Raw genomic sequence first — 23281 nt, 5'->3', positions numbered from 1 at the left:
AGTCATTGCGCAGTTAATAGCTCAGTAAGTAAAATCCAGGTGACAGTGTCCCTTTAAGTGATATCAATGTATTATTCAAGATATATTGGGACTCCAGTACCTTACAATATTTAAAAGTAAAATCAAATACATGGTTACATATATTTGGTTAGGCTTCATGCACACGACCATGCCCATATTTCGGTCCACAAACAAGGGATCTGAAAAACATTCTGCATTTTTTATCACTCCCATCAATAGAAAGAACTATTCTTGTTCACAATACGGACCAGAACAGGACATGTTCTATAACTGGCTCATGTCCCTGTAGAAATAAATGGGTCAGTGTGGGAGCATAAAAATCATTAGATTTAGGTGCATTTTGTAACGAACCAGTAATGAATAAAGCGCACTAATGAGCAATGTCAGAGCGGCATCTTCAGACTGCTGACCGACCTGGTGCTGGTAATGAATCTCAGCCGCCGAGCAGAGGTCACACGTGGAACCAAGGACATCTTCGCTTCTTACAGCCGTGGCTCCTATGCCTGGCTGCTAAACACGCAGTTTGGAGCGGCACTTCCAGATTTCTACATGTTATTTACCACTCCGTTAGGACATTCCAGAGAAGAATTAACAGCTCACTTCAAAAGGCACTTCTGAGAATCTGAGCTGCCTGGACTAAACCCTGAAATATTCTCCAATTCAATGGATATGGTCACCAGCCGAGTACAAATTCTTGTGGCAATGGGTATGTAACACCGTCTGAGACTTCAAACCCAGAATGTAAACTCAGCAATACAATTCTGTGAGCCCGTAGCTTTGCCTGCAGGACGGAGAAGGACTTGGGCTGACCTCACAGAGGGCAGCATCATGTGGTGACCAACCCGCTGATTTCAGCAGTACTTTAGAGTGCAGGGTGCGCCAGCGGTGCGAGGGAGACCAGTCCCATGAGGCTCACTTTCCCACCTCCAATGAGGGAGATTAATCAAACTGGTGTAAAGGGGAACTGGTTCAGGAGCCCCTAGCAACCAATCACATTCCTCCTTTCATTTTCCAAAGGACCTCTGAAAAGTGAAAGGTGGAATCTGACTGGTTGCTATGGGCACCTGGGCCAGTTCTACTTTACACCAGTTTTGATAAATCTACCCCAATGGTGATAGGTTTCTTTCCTGTTGTACATAGGATTCATCTCCTTTTCTGTGTAAAGGGGAAATAATAAAGTACACTTTAAATGGGCAAGGCCAACCACCTATTTACAGATTTCCCGAAGATAATATTAACATGTGTATATGGGCAGTTTTGGAGGGAAATTTCCCCGCTCTTAGCTGCTGGATCACTAGGAAGATTTGCTATCTGCTTAGTGATGGACCTGACTGCTCAAGTTAGGGACCTATAATATCCCTGGGAATGAGGGTAGAAGATAATGGTGGTTGAAGATAAAGAGATAATGGTGGTTGAAGAGGACATGGGAAAGGGGTGATGGGGCTATACTAGAGCAGCCCCTACAAGCTGTGTGCCAGCTCCTCAATGACCTGTGGGAGTAAAGTGCCTTGGTAATAAAGAGATAATGGTGGTTGAAGAGGACATGTGAAAGGGGTGATGGGGCTATACTAGAGCAGCCCCTACAAGCTGTGTGCCAGCTCCTCAATGACCTGTGGGAGTAAAGCGCCTTGGTAATAAAGAGATAATGGTGGTTGAAGAGGACATGTGAAAGGGGTGATGGGGCTATACTAGAGCAGCCCCTACAAGCTGTGGGCCAGCTCCTCAATGACCTGTGGGAGTAAAGCGCCTTGGTAATAAAGAGATAATGGTGGTTGAAGAGGACATGTGAAAGTGGTGATGGGGCTATACTAGAGCAGCCCCTACAAGCTGTGTGCCAGCTCCTCAATGACCTGTGGGAGTAAAGCGCCTTGGTAATAAAGAGATAATGGTGGTTGAAGAGGACATGTGAAAGGGGTGATGGGGCTATACTAGAGCAGCCCCTACAAGCTGTGGGCCAGCTCCTCAATGACCTGTGGGAGTAAAGCGCCTTGGTAATAAAGAGATAATGGTGGTTGAAGAGGACATGTGAAAGGGGTGATGGGGCTATACTAGAGCAGCCCCTACAAGCTGTGTGCCAGCTCCTCAATGACCTGTGGGAGTAAAGCCAGGTTCACATCACCATTTACCGTATTTTTCGCCCCATAAGACGCATTTTCCCCCCCCCAAAAAAAGTGGGGGGAAATGCCCCTGCGTCTTATGGGGCGAATAATAATGAAGCGCTTCCATTTTGAAAGTGCTCATTAGTACCGGAGGACTGGGAAGCAATGATGGCTCTGTACTCACCGCTTCCTGGTCCTCGGCTGTGAAGGCTGCGCACAGTGTGAGGGTGCGCTGTGACCTCACGCTGTGCGTGCCGGGTCACAGCACAGCTGACAGCAAGAAGACAGAGCGCGCTGGAGGTGAGGAGCAGCGGCGTCCAGGAGAGGTAAGTGGGTTTTTATTTTATTTGCTCTGTGGCACTGGGGCTCATACTGGGGACATAATAAATGGCACTGGGGGCATAATAAATGGCATGGGGGGGCTGATCTGAGGTCTGATTAAGGGGCTTCTTAACATTGGGAGTCTGATTGGGGCTGTCAGATGAGGTCTGATTAACAGATTGCTGGCCTGATCTGAGATCTAATGAAAAATATTTTTTTCTTACTGTCCTCCTCTAAAACCTAGGTGCGTCTTGTGGGCCAGTGCGTCTTATACGGCGAAAAATACAGTAGTTTTCTGCTATTCTGTTCCATCAGAGATCCATGCAGATCTCTTACTGATCTGACAAAAACACATACAAAATAAGAACGAATCCTCAAAATTAATAATCAATTTTTAAGCCACATGGGCCCTTTTTAAACATCCCTATGACTAAATTTACAAGTACACGACATTTTTACGGCATCCTCACCACTGGAGAGTGGCGGTGGCTGGGCCAGCAAATTCACTGACATTTACTCCATAAATGACAATTGTAATCTACTCCAGTACGGACTGCAGGAGATATTAAAGACAAGGGTCAAACGCCAGACTTTGTTAAATAACCCCCACTGGATCACTTACTTTATTCTTTTCAGTAGTCTTAACAAACCTAACTATTTGTTATCTGTAGCAGAACCCAATTGCTGAGTCCACGTCTTCATGAGCGGTGGGCTAACTCCATCCTCCTGCCAATGATTGACAACTTTTCCCATCGTGTGCACAGGGAGGATGCTGTCAATCAGCTGCAGATGGCAGGGGAGCCTGCAGTGCATGAATGAGGACTCACCTGCATTGTTCAGGCTTTCACCTAAAGTTAGTATGAGGGTCTCTGTCATACGGAAGCATAAACTTCTAAACATATACCAAAAAGGTGTCTTGCCATGTTTTACCCATGTAATCAGGAGAACGCAGCCCTAAGGCTGGGGCTACATGGCAATCTTGACCGTGATGCACATCGTGTGACCAAAGATCGTCGTGTATCAGTGCAGCCATAGAAATTAATGGGGGTCGCAGTGCCACTCCTATGCTGTCCTCACCCCTTTCATTTACGTGGACAGCGATCCTTGGCCATGCAACGGACGTCACTGCCATGCTCGCCGTGTAATGCCAGCCTAATGGAACTGACGAGTGGCATACAGGCACGGAGGTATGGGTATACAGGGGGCAGCCATTCTTTCCAGACCTGTACAATCTGCTAGCACAGGAACACTGTACACTTCTTTCCTCATAGTCATCTAATTTCATGATGGAAAGAGGAATTTTGATGGCAAGTATGTGAAACCTCTTAATTCACGTGAGGCTTTTCAGTTTCACGAGCCAAAGCTAGAATACTGTACACAGGACTATATAATATCCAATAAGCAATCTGTAAGAGGCACACTACTACCCTCCTCATCCTCACCACCACATATGAAGGAGCAGTGTCACCAGCATCCAGGTGACATGTCTCCTATGCCCAGCACAGGTGAGGAGGAGCAGCAGAAGTTTCTGTGCAGCAGGTGGAGGGTGTCAGGGGCTTACCCAGGTAGAGGCGCAGGTCCAGCAGAATCTGGGGGGGTCCTCCGTTCAGCTGGTAGAGCAGGGAGCCCAGGCAGAAGAGCAGCAGACTGGCCATGCAGAAGCCGTAGTCGCGCAGCGTGCAGCGCGGAGACAGCACGGGGAGCCAGCCCCTGATACCCGGGGCCCCGTGCACGCCGGTCTTGGGGACATGGTGGCCGTGCTGGTTGCAGTTAGTGGTCTTCTTCATCATATCTCCTCCTTACATAGCCCGTCAGGAAGAGCTCACCCATCCGCCTGAAGAAGACAGGAGCTGCAGCTGCCTTCTGGCTCATTGGAAAAGTTGAAGGCAGAGTTTGGGAGAAGCCTCTTGAGTTCGGAGATGTGGTCTTTCCATTGGCCGGACGCTGGTGAAGCTGGCTGACTTGTGGTGTAGCTTCTCCTCGGGCTGTGCTGACCTCTGGTGATGTCTACTGCCGCACTGGAGACCCTCCTCCGCCGCCGCCTCGCCCCTCCCCCCCTCAGTCACCGTCTCCCGCGCCTTCTGCTATCACGCTAGCCGTCTCCGCTCTGAGGCGCTCTCCACAACACGACACTTGGCTTCTTCTGTAATCGGTCTATCTTCTATGTTATCGTTTCTCGCTTTTGCAGCCGTGCCCATCCCCCGCCTTCTCTCACGAGTTTTCTTTCTTCCCTCACCAGCGACCTCTGGGGGCTTCTATTGGATTTCTCCATGATGGAGGGGACGGTCGGAAGTTATTCGGAAGTGTGCGCATTGTCAGGGGTGCAGTAATACATGGCTGTGTGATTGTGAGGGAGCTGCCTGCATTCACAAGACACAGCACAACAGCTCGCTTTTTTTTGTTGGAGGATTTCAAATAGTTTTCAGAACAGGTTTTGGATACGTTCTTGGCAGTGTTTTTCATATCCAAACCTCTCTAAGGCCACCTGTGGAATAAATACATTTTTTCCGCGTGGATTCCCATGAGGGAAAACCGCAGCGTATTACAGCACCAGAAAAGTGGACGAGGTTACACAAATCTCATGCACACTTTGTAGATTTTTCAGTGTGGAAATTGACCTGCCGTTATGATCTCCAAATCCGCAGCGTGTCAATTATGTTTTAGGTGAGATGTGAGGAAAAACCGCATCAAATCGACACCAAAAACTGCTGTTAGACATTGCAGATATGCAGCAGAAAAAGACAGAAATTTGTGCAGAGCTTCCGTGTGTTCACCCGCATCCGTGTGCAGGGGGCTTAAAATGGCTTCTAAGGCTACTTTCACACTGGCGTTTCCGTTTGTGAGATCCGTTCAGGGCTCTCACAAGCGGTCTAAAACGGATCAGTTTTACACTAATGCATTCTGAACGGAAAAGGATCCGCTCAGAATGCATCAGTTTGGCTCTGTTCAGCCGCCATTCCGCTCTGGAGGTGGACACCAAAACGTTGCTTGCAGCATTTTGGTGTTCGTCTGACGAAACTGAGCCAAGCGGATCCGTCCTGACACAATGTAAGTCAATGGGGACGGATCCGTTTTCTCTGGCACAATAGAAAACGGATCCGTCCTCCATTAACTTTTAGTGGTGTTCAAGACGGATCCGTCTTGGCTATGTTAAAGATAATACAAACGGATCCGTTCTGAACGGATGCAGACGGTTGTATTATCTGAACAAATCCGTCCATGACAGATCCGCACAAAACGCAAGTGTGAAAGTAGACAAAAACTGCTAGCGGTTTTTCTTTTTCTGCTTCCGCATTAAGTTTAATACAAAATCCACTGCGGAGTAGTTTAGATCTCCGTTTTATTTTCCGTTCTAATGCATTAGAAGAACATAAAAAAAACAGGATCCTGTAAAAAAAATGTGCATCAGTTATGTACATTTGACGCCCGTTTGAGCTATTTCAGTCTGAAATCCATTATTTTAGACATGCAGACGGATCTCTTTTACAGGATCCTTTTTTTTGTTCTTCTGATGGATCAGGAGAACAGAAAATGAAACGGTTGTCTCCCCCTAACAATCCGCTTTTAACCACTTCCCATCTGGGCCATTTGCCCCCTTCCTGACCAGGCCTAATTTTGCAAATCTGACATATCTCACTTTATGTGGTAATAACTTTGGAACGCCTTTACTTATCCAAGTCATTCAGAGAATGTTTTCTCATGACACATTGTACTTCATGATAGTCATAAATTTGAGACAATATATTTCACCTTTATTTCTGAAAAAATCCCAAATTTACCAAAAAATTTAAAAAATGCGCAATTTTCTAAATTTCAATTTCTCGCCTTTTAAAACAGAAAGTGATACCTCATAAAATATTTATTACTTAACATTCCCCATATGTCTACTTTATGTTGGCATCATTTTGGAAATGTCATTTTATTTTTTTAGGGCGTTTGAAGGCTTAGAAGTTTAGAAGCAATTCTTCAAATTATTAAGAAAACTGCCAAAACCCACTTTTTAAGGACCAGTTCAGGTCTGAAGTCACTTTGTGGGGCCTACATAGTGGATACCCCCATAAAAGACCCCATTGTAGAAATTCCACCCCTCAAGTTACTTAAAACCGATTTTACAAACTTTGTTAACCCTTTAGGCGTTCCACAAGAATTAAAGGAAAATGGAGATCAAATTTTTAAATTTCGCTTTTTTGGCAGATTGTCCATTTTAATCCAATTTTTTCTTTAACACATCGATGGTTAACAGCCAAACAAAACTAAATATTTATTACCCAGATTCTGCGGTTTACAGAAACAGCCCACATGTGGTCATCAACTGCTGTATGGGCACACGGCAGGGCACAGAAGAAAAGGAACTCCACATGGTTTTTAGATGCCATGTCCCATTTGAAGCCCCCCTGATGCACCCTTACAGTAGAAACTCCCAAGAAGTGACCCCATTTTGGAAACTAGGGGATAAGGTGGCAGTTTTATTGGTACTATTTTTGGGTAGAAATGATTTTTTGATCATTCATTATAACACTTTATGGGGCAAGGTTACCAAAAAATTGGTTTTAGCACAGTTTTTATTTATTTATTTTTACATCGTTCACCTGAGGGGTTCGGTCAAGTGACATTTTTATAGAGCAGATCGTTACGGATGTGGTGATACTTTTTCTTATTTATTTATTTTTTACACAATAATAGCATTTTTTGAAACAAAAAAATTATGTTTTAATGTGTCCATGTTCTGAGAGCTATATGTTTTTATTTTTTGAGAGATTTTCTTATGTAGGGGCTGATTTTGATCACTTGGTGTTGCACTTTTTGTGATGTAAGGTGACAAAAATTGCTTGTTTTGGCAAAGTTTTTTTTTTCTTTTTTTTTTTTACGGCGCTAACCCGAGGGGTTAGGTCATGTGATATTTTTATAGAGCTGGTTGTTACGGACGCGGCAATACCTAATATGTATACTTTTTTTATTTATTTCACTTTAACACAATAATAGCATTTTTGAAACCAAAGTAATTATGTTTTAGTGTCTCCATGTTCTGAGAGCTATAGTTTTTTTATTTTTTGAGAGATTTTCTTATGTAGGGGCTGATTTTTTGCGGGATGAGGTGACTGTTTTATTGGTACCATTTTGTGGGACATACGCCTTTTTGATCACTTGGTGTTGCACTTTTTGTGATGTAAGGTGACAAAAATGGCATTTTTTTTTTTTATGGTGTTTATCGGACTGGGTCGATCATGTGATATATTTATAGAGCCGACCGTCACGGACGCGGCAATACCAAATATGTCTATTTTATTTTTTTCTATTTATTTATTTTTTATTCCTTACTTGGGGAATTTTTTTTTTACATGTGAAACATTTTTTTAAATTTCTATATTTTTTTTAACACTTTATTTTTTATTTTACACTTTTCGTCCCCCATAAGGTCATACAAGACCTCTGGGGGACATTTACTTAACTTTATTAATTTTTTCACTGTTGATTTCTCCTGTAACTGGGGCTGACATAGTAGCCCCAGTTACAGGAGAAATACACCCCCCCAGAGAGGCTATACAGCGCTGTACAGCCTCAGTGCAGGGCTGATCGAGGTCTCTGAAAGACCTCACACAGCTCCTGCACTCTCCGGTCCCGGCGATCACATGACCGCCGGAACAGGAAGCGCACAACGCTTCCTGCTCTGCATACACAGCGCTCGGTGAGCGCTGTGTATGCAGCGATCCAGAAGGCAGGGACACCTGGGCATTGTCCCTGCCTTCTCTCTGGGTTGCCCTGCTGTCACTGATAGCGGGCAACCCGATCAGCAGCTGCACGATTAGCGTGCAGCTGCAGTTTCTGAATGGACGTTCTGGAACGTCCATTCAGAAATAGAGAACCACCTCACGGACGTTTTTAGTCTATGGGCGGACGGGAGGTGGTTAAGAAATAACATGTCACGGGGGCGTGGCCTGACCGAGCTCGGTGGCGGCTGCTTGTTAGCAGAGCTCTCGCCACCAGACCCTATCTCAGCCTCATTCTTAGCATTACCCTGCGATCGGCATAAAGATTCAGCCGAAGGAGTGCCCGCAAGACATCCCTGGGCATAAGGGAGACCCGAATTCACGGTCGAATATGGAGAAATTCCTTAGTAAACCGGCTTCTCAGTCGCCAGCGAGGACCACCAAGATGGCGCCAAAACAGCATGGCGCGGCTCTGGATGGCACAGCAGTCTCCCAGGCATCAAGAGATGATGAGGGCATGGGGGCTTGTAGCCTGCAGCATGGAGGTGAGCAGTCTGAACTCACCAGAGAGTTTCTGGAGGGAGCGCTACAAAGAGCTTTGGCTCCGCTGGCAGCAGACCTGGCGTCCATTAAATCTGACGTCTGTCATATTGATGATCGAGTCGAAACCCTTGAGCAGTCCCAGGACGCTATACTTACCTTCAATTTGGCAGTGAAGGACTCCTTGCACGCTCAAACCAGAGCGATGAATATTCTACTGCTGCAAATGGAGGACCAGGAGAACCGGAATAGGCATAGGAACATTAGGATCCGAGGCTTACCAGAAGCAGAAGATAAAGAGGATCTCTTCCAGGTTATGGATTCTCTCTTGTATATGCTCCTAGGCCCAGAGCAAGCGGTCCATGTCACAGTTGAGAGAGTGCACCGGGCCTTGCGACCTAAACCGGTATCCCTCGACAACCCTAGGGATATAATATGTGGCATTCTGAGCTATAGAGACACTGAGCTGATCTTACAGGCGGCAAGGAAAAGAGGCGAAGTGAAGCTACAAGGGGTTAATGTCCAGTTATATCAGGACTTAGCTGCTTCTACCCTTCAAAAACGGAGGATTTTGAAACCGCTCACTGACCTTCGCTCTTCCAAGATTCCTTATTGATGGCTCTTTCCCTTTGGGATCCTGATTACAGCTGGGAATCGCCGCATAACCGTCCGAGCGCCAGAGGATCTTCTACCAGTATGGGATACACTGCAACAGTCGCCATTGGAGATCCCTTCGTGGATGCCCATCCCAACCATGGAGGATTTACCGCCGCTTCCAGATGTATCGAAATTGATGAAACCTAGACCTCAGAGATCCGGGAGGAATAAAAAGGCCTTGTCCAAAGGCGCGCCAGATTGAGGGTCTGGCGCTGGCGGTATTTTACTACTACTAAGGACTGTTTGTTACGACCTTGTCCTTTTAAAGTCAATACATTACCCATAACAGCCGTTTTTTCCTAGGTACACAGTGATCTTGTCGTTCCTGATTGCTATGCATCTGTGTTCACTATACTTACTGGTTTATGTCGAGTATGGGCTTTCTCTTCCATCCAATAGATGGGTCGCAAAGGATAGCTCCAGTTTACCTTATCACAGTTAATTGCGAGGTTGGGATGGTGGGGTTCTGGGCTAGTCGGGATACACATGCTACCGACATGCGTATTTACCTCCCCCTCCTAGTACAATATTCTGATTATATTGGAATTTACTTATTAGATATGTTTGCTTACTTTATGGTTTTGTTTAATCTGTTGAGTACATCCTTGATGTTTAGTCAGATATACGGCCTTCGCTCACTGCTCTATAGACAATACTAATGGCCCCATTTACACTAAGTTTTTCCACCTTTAATGTCCATGGTTGTAACAATCCTGTGAAACGCAGCAGAATTTTTCAGGTCCTTAGAGGAATCACAGTTGATATAGCCCTCCTTCAAGAGACCCATTTCTCTAGCTCCCGTGTGCCCAACCTGAGTAACTCCCTTTCGGTTTATGGTATCATGCTCTTTCTGATAGCTCATCCGCAAGAGGAGTTAGCATTGGATTTAAACGGGGTGTCCCCTTTACATTACATTCAGAGTTGAAAGACCCTGAGGGACAGTACCTTCTTTTGAAAGGAGAAATAGGGCACTTGATGGTCACTATCTGCAATATATATGCTCCGAATGTTAAAACGGCCAGCTGGTTAAAGGCCATGCTTAATACGATCAGCGCCTTCGCCACAGGCGTCCTTTTAGTGGGGGGGGGGGACCTCAACCTAACCCTGAACCCCCTGTTTGATTCTTCAACCTAGAAATCTGCCGACTCATTTCGAGCTCTCAAGTCCGTCCAAACATGTATCAGAGACCTTCATCTCAGTGACATATGGAGATCGGTGCATGGTGGTGATAGGCGAGATTATACATTCTACTCTAATTCTCATAAGTCCTATCAGAGGTTGGACTATTTGTTCATCTCTGATAGATACTAACCAGCGGTTCAATCCTCAGTAGTCCATAATATCACAGTGTCTGACCATGCGCCGGTCTCCTTTGTTATCTGTTTCCCTGACTTGTGCGGGAGAGAGTGGACGTGGAGATTGAATCATACACTCCTCGACTCTCAGGCACAGGTGGAATCTATATCACAGAAAAAGTACTTTACCCTGAATGTCGATTCCGCATCATCTAGGGCCTTAGTATGGGAAGCACATAAGGCGGTGATACGTGGGGAGTTCATCGTGTTGGGTCCCCACATTAAAAAGGACAGAATAAGGAGAATGTCAGATCTTCTAGCCCGTATTACCACACTTGAAGCGTCTCATAAAAAGTCACTTGCAATACGGGATTTGGAAGAACTAAGAACTCTTAGACAGGAACTTAAGGGGCTATTAAACGTGAAAGCGTCCAGGGCTCACTTGAGAGTAAAACACAAACATTACGTCAATGGGAATAGGGGTGGTAAAATCATGTCGGCGCTCATTAAAAAACGGGACGATCAGGCCTTTATTAAACATATGAGATCACAGGATGGGTCCCTCACTGCAGATACCCAAAGTATATCAAAAATATTTAGTGCTTATTACCACGCATTGTATAACCTTAGACCTGTTGAGACTGGGGATGAAGTACTAATTAGGGAAGAGGAAATTGGGAGGTTCCTACAACAGTTGGACTTACCAGTTCTTTCAGAGTCTTCTAAATTAGCTTTGATGGCCCCCATAACTTTAGTTGAAGTTAAAAAGGTCCTTAAATCCACACCATTAGGTAAGAGCCCTGGCCCAGACGGCCTTACGGTGGCTTATTACAAACGTTTTTTTCCCAGTATTAGGTCCGCAACTTGTCGCCTTTTTCAATTCATTGATGAACGGAACCCCTTTAACCAAGCAAGCACTAGAGGCACATATTATCGTGCTGCCGAAGCCAGGCAAAGACACGGAGGTTCCTTCCAGCTATAGGCCGATTTCGCTGTTAAAGAGGACCTTTCATCAGAATCAAGTATGTAAACTGAATATACATACATGGAGAGCGGCGCCCAGGGATCCCCCTGCACTTACTGTTATCCCCGGGCGCCGCTTCGTTCTCCGGTTATAGGCTCCGGTAAAGTCATAGTTCGGCTCCACCCATTTGAGCCTGCCGGCGTCTCTTTCTCCTATGTTGTAGCGCTGGCCAATCGCAGCGCTCAGCTCATAGCATGGCTAAGAGCTGAGCACTGCGATTGGCCAGCGCTACAGCATAGGAGAAGGAGACCGCGGCAGGCTCAAATGGGTGGAGCCTAACTATGACTTTACCGGAGCCTATAACCGGAGAACGGAGCGGCGCCCGGGGATAACAGTAAGTGCAGGGGGATCCCTGGGCGCCGCTCTCCATGTATGTATATTCAGTTTACATACTTGATTCTGATGAAAGGTCCTCTTTAAATGCGGATGTCAAATTATGGGCAAAACTTTTGGCCAACAGACTCTCTTCTTTGTAGCCAGGGATTATATCACCGGAACAGTCTGGATTTGTGGGTGGCAGCGAGTGCAGGGACAGCACGTTTCAAGTCCTTCAGGCACAGCAGTACGCCTTGAAACAAGGGAAGAAGCTTGCGTTCCTTTGTACTGACGCTGAGAAGGCGTTCGATAGGGTGGACTGGATTTATATGAAAGCCACCCTGTTGAAATTTGGCCTCCCCTTGCAGTTTGTTTGTGCGGAGCTGTCTCTGTACTTAAGCCCCTCCGCAAAGGTTCAAGTAAACGGCATCCTTTCCCCTACTTTTAATATAGCGAACGGGGCGCAGCAAGGTTGCCCGCTCTCGCCCACATTGTTTATACTCTGCTTAGAGACGTTCATCCAAGCTTTATGACAGGACCCTGCGATCAAGGGACTAGTAGTGGGAACTGAAGTTCATACTGTAGCCGCGTTCGCGGACGATATGTTATTATTCCTAACAAATCCAGAAGAAGCGTTTCCAGCCCTTCTGAAACAACTAGACAAATTTGGGTCCCTGTCCAACTTTAAAATGAATTAACATTACCCGTTCTTTAACAGAGAGATTCAAGAGGGATTTCCCCTTTCAGTGGCATAACTCCCATATTGGTTTATTTGGGTATTAAAGTGACAAAGGATCCTAGTCAGTTGTTTTCCCTGAATTATGTGCTGCTACTATCCAGTATTAGACAACAACTTGCGGACATTAAGATTCCTTATCTATCCTGGGTGGGCAGAAAAAATTTACTAAAAACTTATATTTTACCCAAACTCCTATATACTCTGTAGACCCTCCCCATTTCCCTTCCTCAATATTTTCTGACCCAAATTCGCAGACTCTTCTCCTACTTTATATGGGGTAGCAGTAGTCCTAGGCTCGCATATAAGGTTCTATCTAAACCTAGATTCAAGGGCTGCTTTGGACTTCCAGATGTGGCTAATTACTATAGAGCAGTTCAGCTGAGATTACACTCTGAACTTAGTAACCCAAAGGTTTGCAAATTAGGGTGCCAAATAGCCAGAAGGCACTTGGCCCGAGAGGTTTAGCAGGGTTATGGGACCCTAAAGTTACAGTTAAATGTAATAAGGGCTTAGACAAACTTGATCCTCTCAAAGGCGTTTTGGTCACGTGGTCCAAAGTGTCAGCACACATCTATCCCACTCAATGTCTGTCACCGTTCACCCCTATATGCTATTTACCGTACCTATAGTTAAGGATTTCCAGGATGACTTGGGACTATGGTCGGCTTTGGGAACAGGTGCAGTAGGGGACTTCATGAAACAGCATAGGGTCCCTTCACTTCAATGGCTCCAATCTAGCTTCCCACATATATCGTGGACACCCCTGCATTACTTGCCGTTTCTGAAAATATGCACTCAATACATAGCATGTACCCCTAGGCATTTTGACCCTACTTGGTACGATGCAGTCTTGACGCAACAAGAGAGTAAGAAAGGGGTTGTCTCAATGATATATAATAAATTATTAGACACTGATGACTCCCCCAAACCCCTCTTCATTACACAATTGGGAAAAGACATGGATACCTCCTTCGATAGTGAGACAGTGGATCGGATTCTATGTTATTCACATGGTTATTCACGATGTATTAGGATCCAGGAAAACGCTTATAAGATAGTCACTAGGTGGTACAACACGCCTCTTAAACTTCGAGCCATGGATTCCTCACATTTGGCTCAATGCTGAAGATGCGGAGACGCTATAGGCACATTGTTTCATATATGGTGGTCGTGTCCACTGATATCCCCTTTCTGGGACATGATCTCCAAACATATCCAAGAGATCTGCCCTTCTTCCTCGCCACTTACCCCATTAGTGGTCTTGCTTAATTTACCTAACGCTAGCTTTGTGATGTCAAAACATTCCCTGCTAGCCTCCCTAGTTTCTGCAGCAAAGCTATTAGTCCCTATGTTCTGGTTATCCAGTAAAACGCAGCCAATCGGTGATTGGGTTAGTAAAGTGCATGAGATATGCCAGCTTGAGAAGCTGTCAAGCTGGGAATCTTTGTCGCACGATAAGCATCTATTGATATGGAATCCATGCCTGGAGTGGTATAAAAAATTTCACCTACGATAGTATTGTCCATATGGATATGGCTAATTCGGCATTGGCACAGGCCGTTGATGTAGTGTTAGGGTTGTTAATGTAACACCGAACCTCATCTATGTATCATTCTATATCTTGTAAGGCTGCATTTTAGTTCAACTGCACTGTAAAAGTTCTAGAGTAATGAGACGTTGAACCTATCATACTATTGTTTATGTTCACTAACATAATGTATAGAGTTGAGATTCTCGAGCGATTGTCTAGTCTTTTATCAATCCTTTGCTATGTATCTCATGACTCAAATCAAGGATGTTGTTTATGTTTTTACGTTGTTCAAATGTACAATGTCTTTTCCAATGCTTTCTGCATATAAAATCTTAAATAAAGATTTGATAAAAAAAATAAAAAATAACATGTCACTTCAGAAGCTGATCTCAATTTAGTGGCGTAAGTCAATGGAAAGCTCTTGGCATCTTGATCATGGATTTTGAAGCAGAAGACGTCAATTTTCAGCCATGAAATCCACAGCAAATTTTAATCGTGTGAACATTCGCTCAGGGTCCCTGAAAGACGATTCTGTCCACAAACGTTTCTGCCTAAGCAGCTGTAGTTTCCTCAGGTGTAGCCTGGTTGGGAATGTCATACCTTCGAGGCAGGATCCACACTTCCATTACACATGCCGGACACTATACCGCAATATGTGTAGTGTGCTGTTTTGTCCAGGAAGATGATGAAACCAGAGGGACCACATTATCGACAACAGGGTCCTTCAGGTGCCATCACTGTCTGTCATGATGGATCCAGCAATTTCATTCTTTTTTATGTCCTGCTCCTATGTCAAAGCAGAGAAATGAAAATAAAGCATACATATAAGAAACCTTGAAAATAAGGTTAGGTTTTAGGTTTTGTGATGCCGTTTTTGAAGCCAAAATCAGCAGTGGATGATAAAAGGAGAGAAAGTAGTTTTATTATTTGTAATCCACTCCTGGTTTTGGCATCAGAAAACATGAACGTGAGGACAATTTCACACGAGTATTCGGTGTGGGAAATGAGCTCCATGTGATAAGCAGTATTTACCACATTGAACATTACTCCTACTCCATAAGGGCTCATGCACACTACTGTATGTGTTTTGCAATCCGGAAGATACAGATGACGTCCGTGTTGCATGAGTTTTTTTGTGGATCTGTTGACTTCAGATGCTACATGTTGGCCAGTAGGTATATTAAAAAACATCTTACTAACACTTAGGGGCAAATTGACTATTGAAAATTCTCCAGCTTTGTGCCGCAAGCTGCACTATAAAAGATGGTGTTCATGGTTTGCACCTCATCCATCAATTGCTTTAGACACTTTTTTAACCTACTTATGCCTAACCAGACAAGGGGACATAGCCTAGCAGAACAGGGGTGTGGCTTATATGTGACAATGTGCACCCAAATTTTGGTACATTTTTTAAAGGGGTTTTGACATCACATACAATAGGGGAATATCGCTAGGATATACCCTCATTGTCTGATAGATGCGGTTCCCAGTTCTACAACGAGAACGGAGCGCTGGTGTAGCCGCCCTCTATTCATTTCAATGGGGCTACCGATAATAGCCGAGTGCTAGCTCTGCTATTTCTGTTTGCCCCATAGAAATGAATGGGTGCAAGGGCCGCGCGTGCCTCAGTGCGCTCCAATTCACTTGCATAGGAGCAGCACTTAGTGGTGGAGAGACCCCCAGCCACAGCTCTCCCTGCTCCATTCTCCTTGTAGGTGCGGGAGAGGTGGGACCCGCACCTATCAAACAATGGGGGCATATCCTAGCAATATGACCCCATTGTGTGTGATGGAAATACCCCTTTAACACCTCAACGACCCAGGACGAGAATGCTCGTCCTAAATTGACGGCACTTAGCGCTAGAGGACGAGCAATCTCGTCCTGCGATGCTTCTCTTCCCCCACGTGCGGTCCCGCGATCAGCGGCAGAGATCCGGCTGTTACTGACAGCCGGATCCCTGCTACATCCACCAGCATCGGTGATGATGCCAATGTCGGTGGATTAACCCCTCATATGCCGCGGTCAGCGCTGACCGCGGCATATGGGAGGTTTGCACTACCTCATCCATCGGTCCCCGCGCTGCTGTGGCGGGGACTCGATGGCAGCCCCAAGCCATTCCAAGGCTTGGGGCCTGGCATGTACGGAGACCTAAGAGGCCCAGCCCCCAGGCTGGGTCTCCTAGGCAACTGTTAGCGTCTTACAGTATAAGACACTAACAGTTAAATACAGCACAATACAGATGTATCATGCTGCATTGAAACAGGGATCAGACCCTTTAATGTTGAAGTCCCAGAGTGGGACAAATAATAAAGTGGGAAAAAAAAGTTAATAAAATTAAAGTTTTACAATTTTTTTTTTTAAAGTTTCAAGTATAAAAAAAGCATCCTTTTCCAAAAATAAAGTAAAAAAAGGTAAAGAATAGAGAAAAGACATATAGACATATTAGGTATCGTCGCGTCCGTATTGACCAGCTCTATAAACATATCACATGACCTAACCCCTCAGATGAACACCATAAAAAATAAAAACTGTGCTAAATAAACAATTTTTTGGTCACCTTACATCACAAAACGTACAACAGCAAGCGATCAAAAAGGCGTACGCCCACCAGGGATAGTACTAATCTAACCTCAAAAAGTCATATGCACCCCAAAATAGTGCCAATCAAACCGTCATCTCATCCCGCAAAAATCATACCCTACCCAAGATAATCGCCCAAAAACTGAAAAAAACTATGGCTCTTAGACTATGGAAACACTAAAACATGATTTTTTTTGTTTCAAAAATGAAATCATTGTGTAAAACTTACATAAATAAAAAAAAGTATACATATTAGATATCGCCGCGTCCGTATCGACCGGCTCTATAAAAATATCACATGACCTAACCCCTTAGGTCAACACCGTAAAAAATAAAAACTGTGCTAAATAAACAATTTTTTGTCACCTTACATCACAAAAAGTGCAATAGCAAGCGATCAAAAAGTCATATGCACCCCAAAATAATGCCAATCAAACCGTTATCTCATCCTGCAAAATGAGACCCTACCTAAGATAATCGCCCAAAAACTGAAAAAACTATGGCTCTCAGACTATGGAGACACTAAAACATGATTTTTTTTGTTTCAAAAATGAAATCATTGTGTAAAAGTTACATAAATAAAAAAAATTGTATACATATTAGGTATCGCCGCATCCGTGACAACCTGCTCTATAAAAATACCACATGATCTAACCATGTTGTAAATAACAAAAAAAAACGGTGCCAAAACAGCTATTTCTTGTTACCTTGCCTAACAAAAAGTGTAATATAGAGCAACCAAAAATCATATGTACCCTAAACTAGTACCAACAAAACTTCCGCCCTATCCCGTAGTTTCTAAAATGGGGTCACTTTTTTGGAGTTTCTACTCTAGGGGTGCATCAGGGGGCTTCAAATGGGACATGGTGTAAAAAAAAACAGTCTACAGAATCAGGGCCATAAATATTGAGTTTTGTTTGGCTGTTAACCCTTGCTTTGTAACTGGAAAAAATATATATAAAATGGGAAATCTGCCAAAAAAGTGAAATTTTGAAATTGTATCTCTATTTTCCATTAATTCTTGTGGAACACCTAAAGGGTTAACAACGTTTGTCAAATTAGTTTTAAAAACCTTGAGGGGTGTAGTTTCTTAGATGGGGTAACTTTTATGGAGTTTCTACTCTAGGGGCGCATCAGGGGGGCTTCAAATGGGACATGGTGTCAAAAAAATCAGTCTAGCAAAATCTGCCTTCCAAAAACCGTATGGCATTCCTTTCCTTCTTCACCCTGCTGTGTGCCCATACAGCAGTTTACGACCGCATATGGGGTGTTTCTGTAAACTACAGAATCAGGGCCATAAATATTGAGTTTTATTTTGCTGTTAACCCTTGCTTTGTAACTGGAAAAAAAATATTAAATGGAAAATCTGCCAAAAAAGTGAAATTTTGAAATTGTATCTCTATTTTCCATTAATTCTTGTGGAACACCTAAAGGGTTAACGACGTTTGTAAAATCAGTTTTGAATACCTTTAGGGGTGTAGTTTCTAGAATGGGGTGGTTTCTATTATGTAAGCTTCACAAAGTGACTTCAGACCTGAACTGGTCCTTAAAAAGTTGGTTTTCGAAAATTTCTGAGAAATTTCAAGATTTACTTCTAAACTTCTAAGCCTTGTAACGTCCCCCAAAAATAGAATGTCATTCCCAAAATGATCCAACCATGAAGTAGACATATGGGAAATGTAAAGTAATAACTATTTTTGTAGGTATTAATATGTATTATAGAAGTAAAGAAATTGAAACTTAGAAATTTGCAAATTTTTCTAAATTGTTGGCAAATTTGGTATTTTTTTTTAAATAAAAAAGAATTTTTTTTACTCCATTTTACCAGTGTCATTTAGTACAATATGTGATGAAAAAACGATCTCAGAATGGCCTGGATAAGTAAAAGCGTTTTAAAGTTATCACCACATAAAGTGACACTGGTCAGATTTGCAAAAAATTGCCTGGTCCTGAAGGTGAAAATGAGCCCGGTCCTTAAGTGGTTAAGTAAGATGACGCTAATAGGTAGTGTAAATTTAGTTTAGACGGTCTATAGTCGCGCCAAATTTCTTATCCAGCATCATCCATTGTGATAAATCTGAAGCAATTTAACTCCTTTCTGTCACATTTTTCACCTTCCTAGAAGCCTATATTTGCAAATCTTATATGTGTTACTTGGGTAATATGAGGTAATATCTTTAGAATGCTTTTACTTATCGAGGTGTTTCAGAGGCTTTTATATATACACATCGTACTTCATGGTGGTGGTAAATTTGGGTAAGTATCTTTTACCTTTATAAAAAAATCCGAAATTTGGAAAAAGTCACTATTTTCAAAATTTGAATTTCTTGGCTTTTAACTTCTTAGTGATCAGCTTGTTTTGGGCCATACTGACCAAGCGTTTTTTCTTCCTTTTTTCATTGTCGCCTTCTGAGAGCTATAACTTTTTTACTTTTCCATCTATGTAGCTGTATGGGGGCTTGTTTTTTGTTGGGCGACTTGTAGTTTTCAATCATGCCATTTTGGGGTTCACATAACTTTTATTAACTTTTTCTGGGAAGGAGATGCCACTTAGTTTTTACATTATACATTTTTCTGCATAAATTTTTTGGCTTAAATAACACAATATCTTTATTCTCTGGGTCAGTACGATTACAGAAATACCTAATACATGAATTTTTTTTAGTTTTACTACTATTGTGCAAAAAAATAACTTTTGTTAAGAAAAGAAAGATCTTTTTGCATCGTCACATCCCAAGACCCATAACGTGATTTTTCTTTCTATGGAGTTTTGCGAGGGCTTGATTTTTGCTGGATGACTTGTAGTTTTCATTGGTATCATTTTGGGGTAAATAACACATTTTGACCGCTTGTTATTACGTTTTTTAGGTGGCGACTAAGAAAAAAATGAGCAATTATGGCTCTTTTTTGTTGTTTCTTTTTTTACGGTGTTGACCGTGAAAAAAGATATGCAATATTTGTGTAGTGAAGGTCATTACAGACACAGCGATACCAAACATGTGGGGGACATTTTTTTTTAATATTTTTTTTTATTTTTCATTCAAAAGTGTATTGAGGCACATATATTAAGACCGGCGTTATTTTCCTAGCTGTTTTACATTTAGACCATTTTCTACGCCACGCTCACTTTTTTAGACCTGGCGTGAGCAGGGAGAAGTCGCAGATTGTGACTCAAAGCGGCCGCAATTCTCCTAATTTAAGCGTATTTCTGTTTCTTCAATGACCCCCTATTATCCCTAGCGTACTATGCCTATAGTGCATTGCATTTTAATGTCAGTGCTATACAGACACTGACCAGCAGGCCATGCCAGAGAAGTAAAGCCTGCCAAAAAACAATCAAGGCAGGCTTGGGGCCTACGCCAGGTCTCAGACAGACTTTACACACATTGGCACCCCGCGATCGCATTTGCAGGGTGCGGATGGGAGACAGAGGAAGTCCTCTCCCTCTGTCATCACTTACATGCAGCAGGCGCCATTGCTCATGGCATGTAAGGGATTAACTCTTTCATGACCAAGGGTCATTGATGCCCCCGTCACCACATCTAATTTTGCAAATCTTCAAAATGCGATGTGGTGACGCAACTTTATGTGGTAATAACTTTGGAACGCTTTTACTTAACCAAACCATTCTTTTTTTGTTCTTCTGATGGATCAGGAGAACAGAAAATGAAACAGAGTTGTCTCCCCCTAACAATCTGCTTTTAACCACTTCCCATCTGGGCCATTTGCCCCCTTCCTGACCAGGCCTAATTTTGCAAATCTGACATATCTCACTTTATGTGGTAATAACTTTGGAACGCCTTTACTTATCCAAGTCATTCAGAGATTGTTTTCTCGTGACACATTTTACTTCATGATGGTCATAAAATTTTGTCAATATATTTCACCTTTATTTATGAAAAAATCCCAAATTTACCCAAAATTTGGAAAAATTCGTAATTTTCAAAACTACAATTTCTCTGCTTTTAAAACAGAAAGTGATAACTCATAAAATATTTATTACTTAACATTCCCTATATGTCTACTTTATGTTGGCATCATTTTGTAAATGTAATTTTTTTTTTAGGACGTTAGAAGGCTTAGAATTTTAGAAGCAATTCTTAACATTTTTAAGAAAATTTCCAAAGCCCACTTTTTAAGGACTGGTTCAGGTCTGAAGTCACTTTGTGGGGCTTACATAATGGAAACCCCCCATAAATGACAACATTGCAGAAACTACACCCCTCAAGTTACTTAAAACTGATTTTACTAACTTTGTTAACCCTTTAGATGTTCCACGAGAATTAAAGGAAAATGGAGATTTAATACATTTTTTTCTTTAACATATCGAGGATTAACAGCCAAACAAAACTCAATATTTATTACCCTGATTCTGAGGTGTTTACAGAAACACCTCACATGTGGTCATAAACTGATGTAAGGGCACACGGCAGGGCGCAGAAGAAAAGGAGCGCTGTATGGTTTTTGGAAGGCAGATTTACCTGAACTGGTTTTTAGATGCCTTGTCCCCTTTGAAGCCCCCCTGATGTACCCTTACAGTAGAAACTAGGGGATAAGGTGCCAGTTTTATTGGTAGTATTTTGGGGTACATATGATTTTTAATTGCTCTATATTAAATTTTTTGTGAGACAAGGTAATCCAAAAATGGCTGTTTTGGCACCGTTTTTATTTTTTACAAGATTCATCCGACAGGGGAGATCATGTGCTATTTTTATAGAGCAGGTTGTTAAGGACACAATGATATCAAATATGTCTTCTTTCTTTATTTGTTTCAGCTTTACATAATAAAGCATTTTTTTTATTATGTTTTTGTGTCTCCATTTTATGAACGCCTTATTTTTTTTTTTTTTCTGCCGATCGTCTTGTGCAGGGGCTCGTTTTTTGCAGAAAGAGTTGATGTTTTTATTGGTACAATTTTTGGGTACATATCATTTTTTGATCATTCATTATTACACTTTATGTGGCAAGATAACAAAAAAAATTGGTTGTTTTGGAACAGTTTTCATTTATTTTTACAGCGTTCCCCTGAGGGGTTAGGTCATGTGACATTTTTATAGAGCAGATCGTTGCTGACGTGGCAATACCTAATATGTATACTTTTTCTTACTTATTTAAGTTTTACACAATAATAGCATTTTTGAAACAAAATAAATGTTTTAGTGTCTCCATAGTCTGAGAGCCATAGCTTTTTTATTTTGTGACCAATAATCTTAGGTAGGGTCTAATTTTTTGAGGGATGAGGTGACGGTTTTATTGGTACTATTTTGGGGGGCATACGCCTTTCTGATCGCTTGGTGTTGCAATTTTTGTGATGTAAGGTGACAAAAAATTACTTTTTTGGCACTGCTTTTATTAAATTTTTTACGGTGTTCAGCTGAGGGGTTAGGTCATGTGACATTTTTATAGAGCTTGTTGTTACGGACGCGGCAATACCTAATATGTCTACTTTTTAAATTTATTTCACTTTAGCACAATAATAGCATATTTGAAACAAAAAAATGTTTTACTGTCTCCATGTTCTAAGAGCTATAGTTTTTTATTTTTTAAGAAATTTTCTTATGTAGGGGCTCATTTTTTGCTGGATGAGGTGACGGTTTTATTGGTACCATTTTGTGGGACATACACCTTTTTGATCGCTTGGTGTTGCACTTTTTGTGATGTAAGGTGACAAAAATTGCTTTTTTTGACACCGTTTTAAAAAATTTTTTATGGTGTTTATCGGACGGGGTGGATCATTTATAGAGCCGTTCGTTATGGACGCGGTGATACCTAATATGTGTAGTTTATTTTCTATTTTTTTTAATCTCTTATAAATGATATAGGAAAAAGCAATTTATTTTATTTTTAATTTACATTCTTATTTTTTTACTTTTTTTTCACACTTTTTTTTATCAAGTCTTCCTTGAATCTTGAAGATCCAGTGGGGCTGATGGCTGTACTATATTTTGCAATGTTCTTGCATTGTAAAGTATAATAATATCAGTTTTACACTGATAGATGGCAACACTGGACACTTTGCAAAGCGTCCGGTTGCCATGGCAACCATCGAGCCGTTGCCATCGCATCGCGGGCAGCCCGATGGTTGAGAGAGGGAGCCCCCTCCCTCTGTTAACCCCTTGGATGCCGCTGACAACGGTATCTAAGGGGTTACAGCAGAGTGTAAGCATATAGCTGACACTCGCTGCTGATGGTGGCAGCTAAGGAACAGAGGCACCGCACAAGGGGGCACAGATGAGGGCTGGGGAGGGGACACAGATGGGCAGGGACATGGATCTGAGCAGGCAAGCTTTGCAGGGCTTGGATTAAAGAGCTACCATGACGTTTATATACATGCTATCTGCACGGGGTGTGTGCAGATAGCACGTATATAGCCATATGGCAGTCGTGAAGGGGTTAAAAAATGATCTTTCACCAGGATCAACCCTATTAAACCAGACATACTGGCTGCTAG

The 23281-nt window shown here is 42.6% G+C and overlaps 1 protein-coding gene across 1 annotated transcript in view; it reads right to left on the bottom strand.

Annotated features, from left to right (window-relative positions):
• UST (uronyl 2-sulfotransferase) overlaps positions 1–4469 on the bottom strand; it is a 528102-nt gene extending 523633 nt beyond the window's left edge. The window contains exon 1 of the mRNA XM_040429265.1: positions 4003–4469. Coding sequence (XP_040285199.1) covers positions 4003–4231 — 229 coding nt within the window. The 5' untranslated portion in view covers positions 4232–4469. The remainder of the gene's footprint in view (positions 1–4002) is intronic.
• Positions 4470–23281: the final 18812 nt, after the last annotated feature.

The sequence above is a fragment of the Bufo bufo genome, chromosome 4 (assembly GCF_905171765.1).
Source record: "Bufo bufo chromosome 4, aBufBuf1.1, whole genome shotgun sequence".
In the NCBI taxonomy this organism is placed as follows: domain Eukaryota; kingdom Metazoa; phylum Chordata; class Amphibia; order Anura; family Bufonidae; genus Bufo; species Bufo bufo.
Note: the sequence above shows the minus strand (reverse complement) of the source record. Positions and strands in the feature narration are given on the sequence as shown.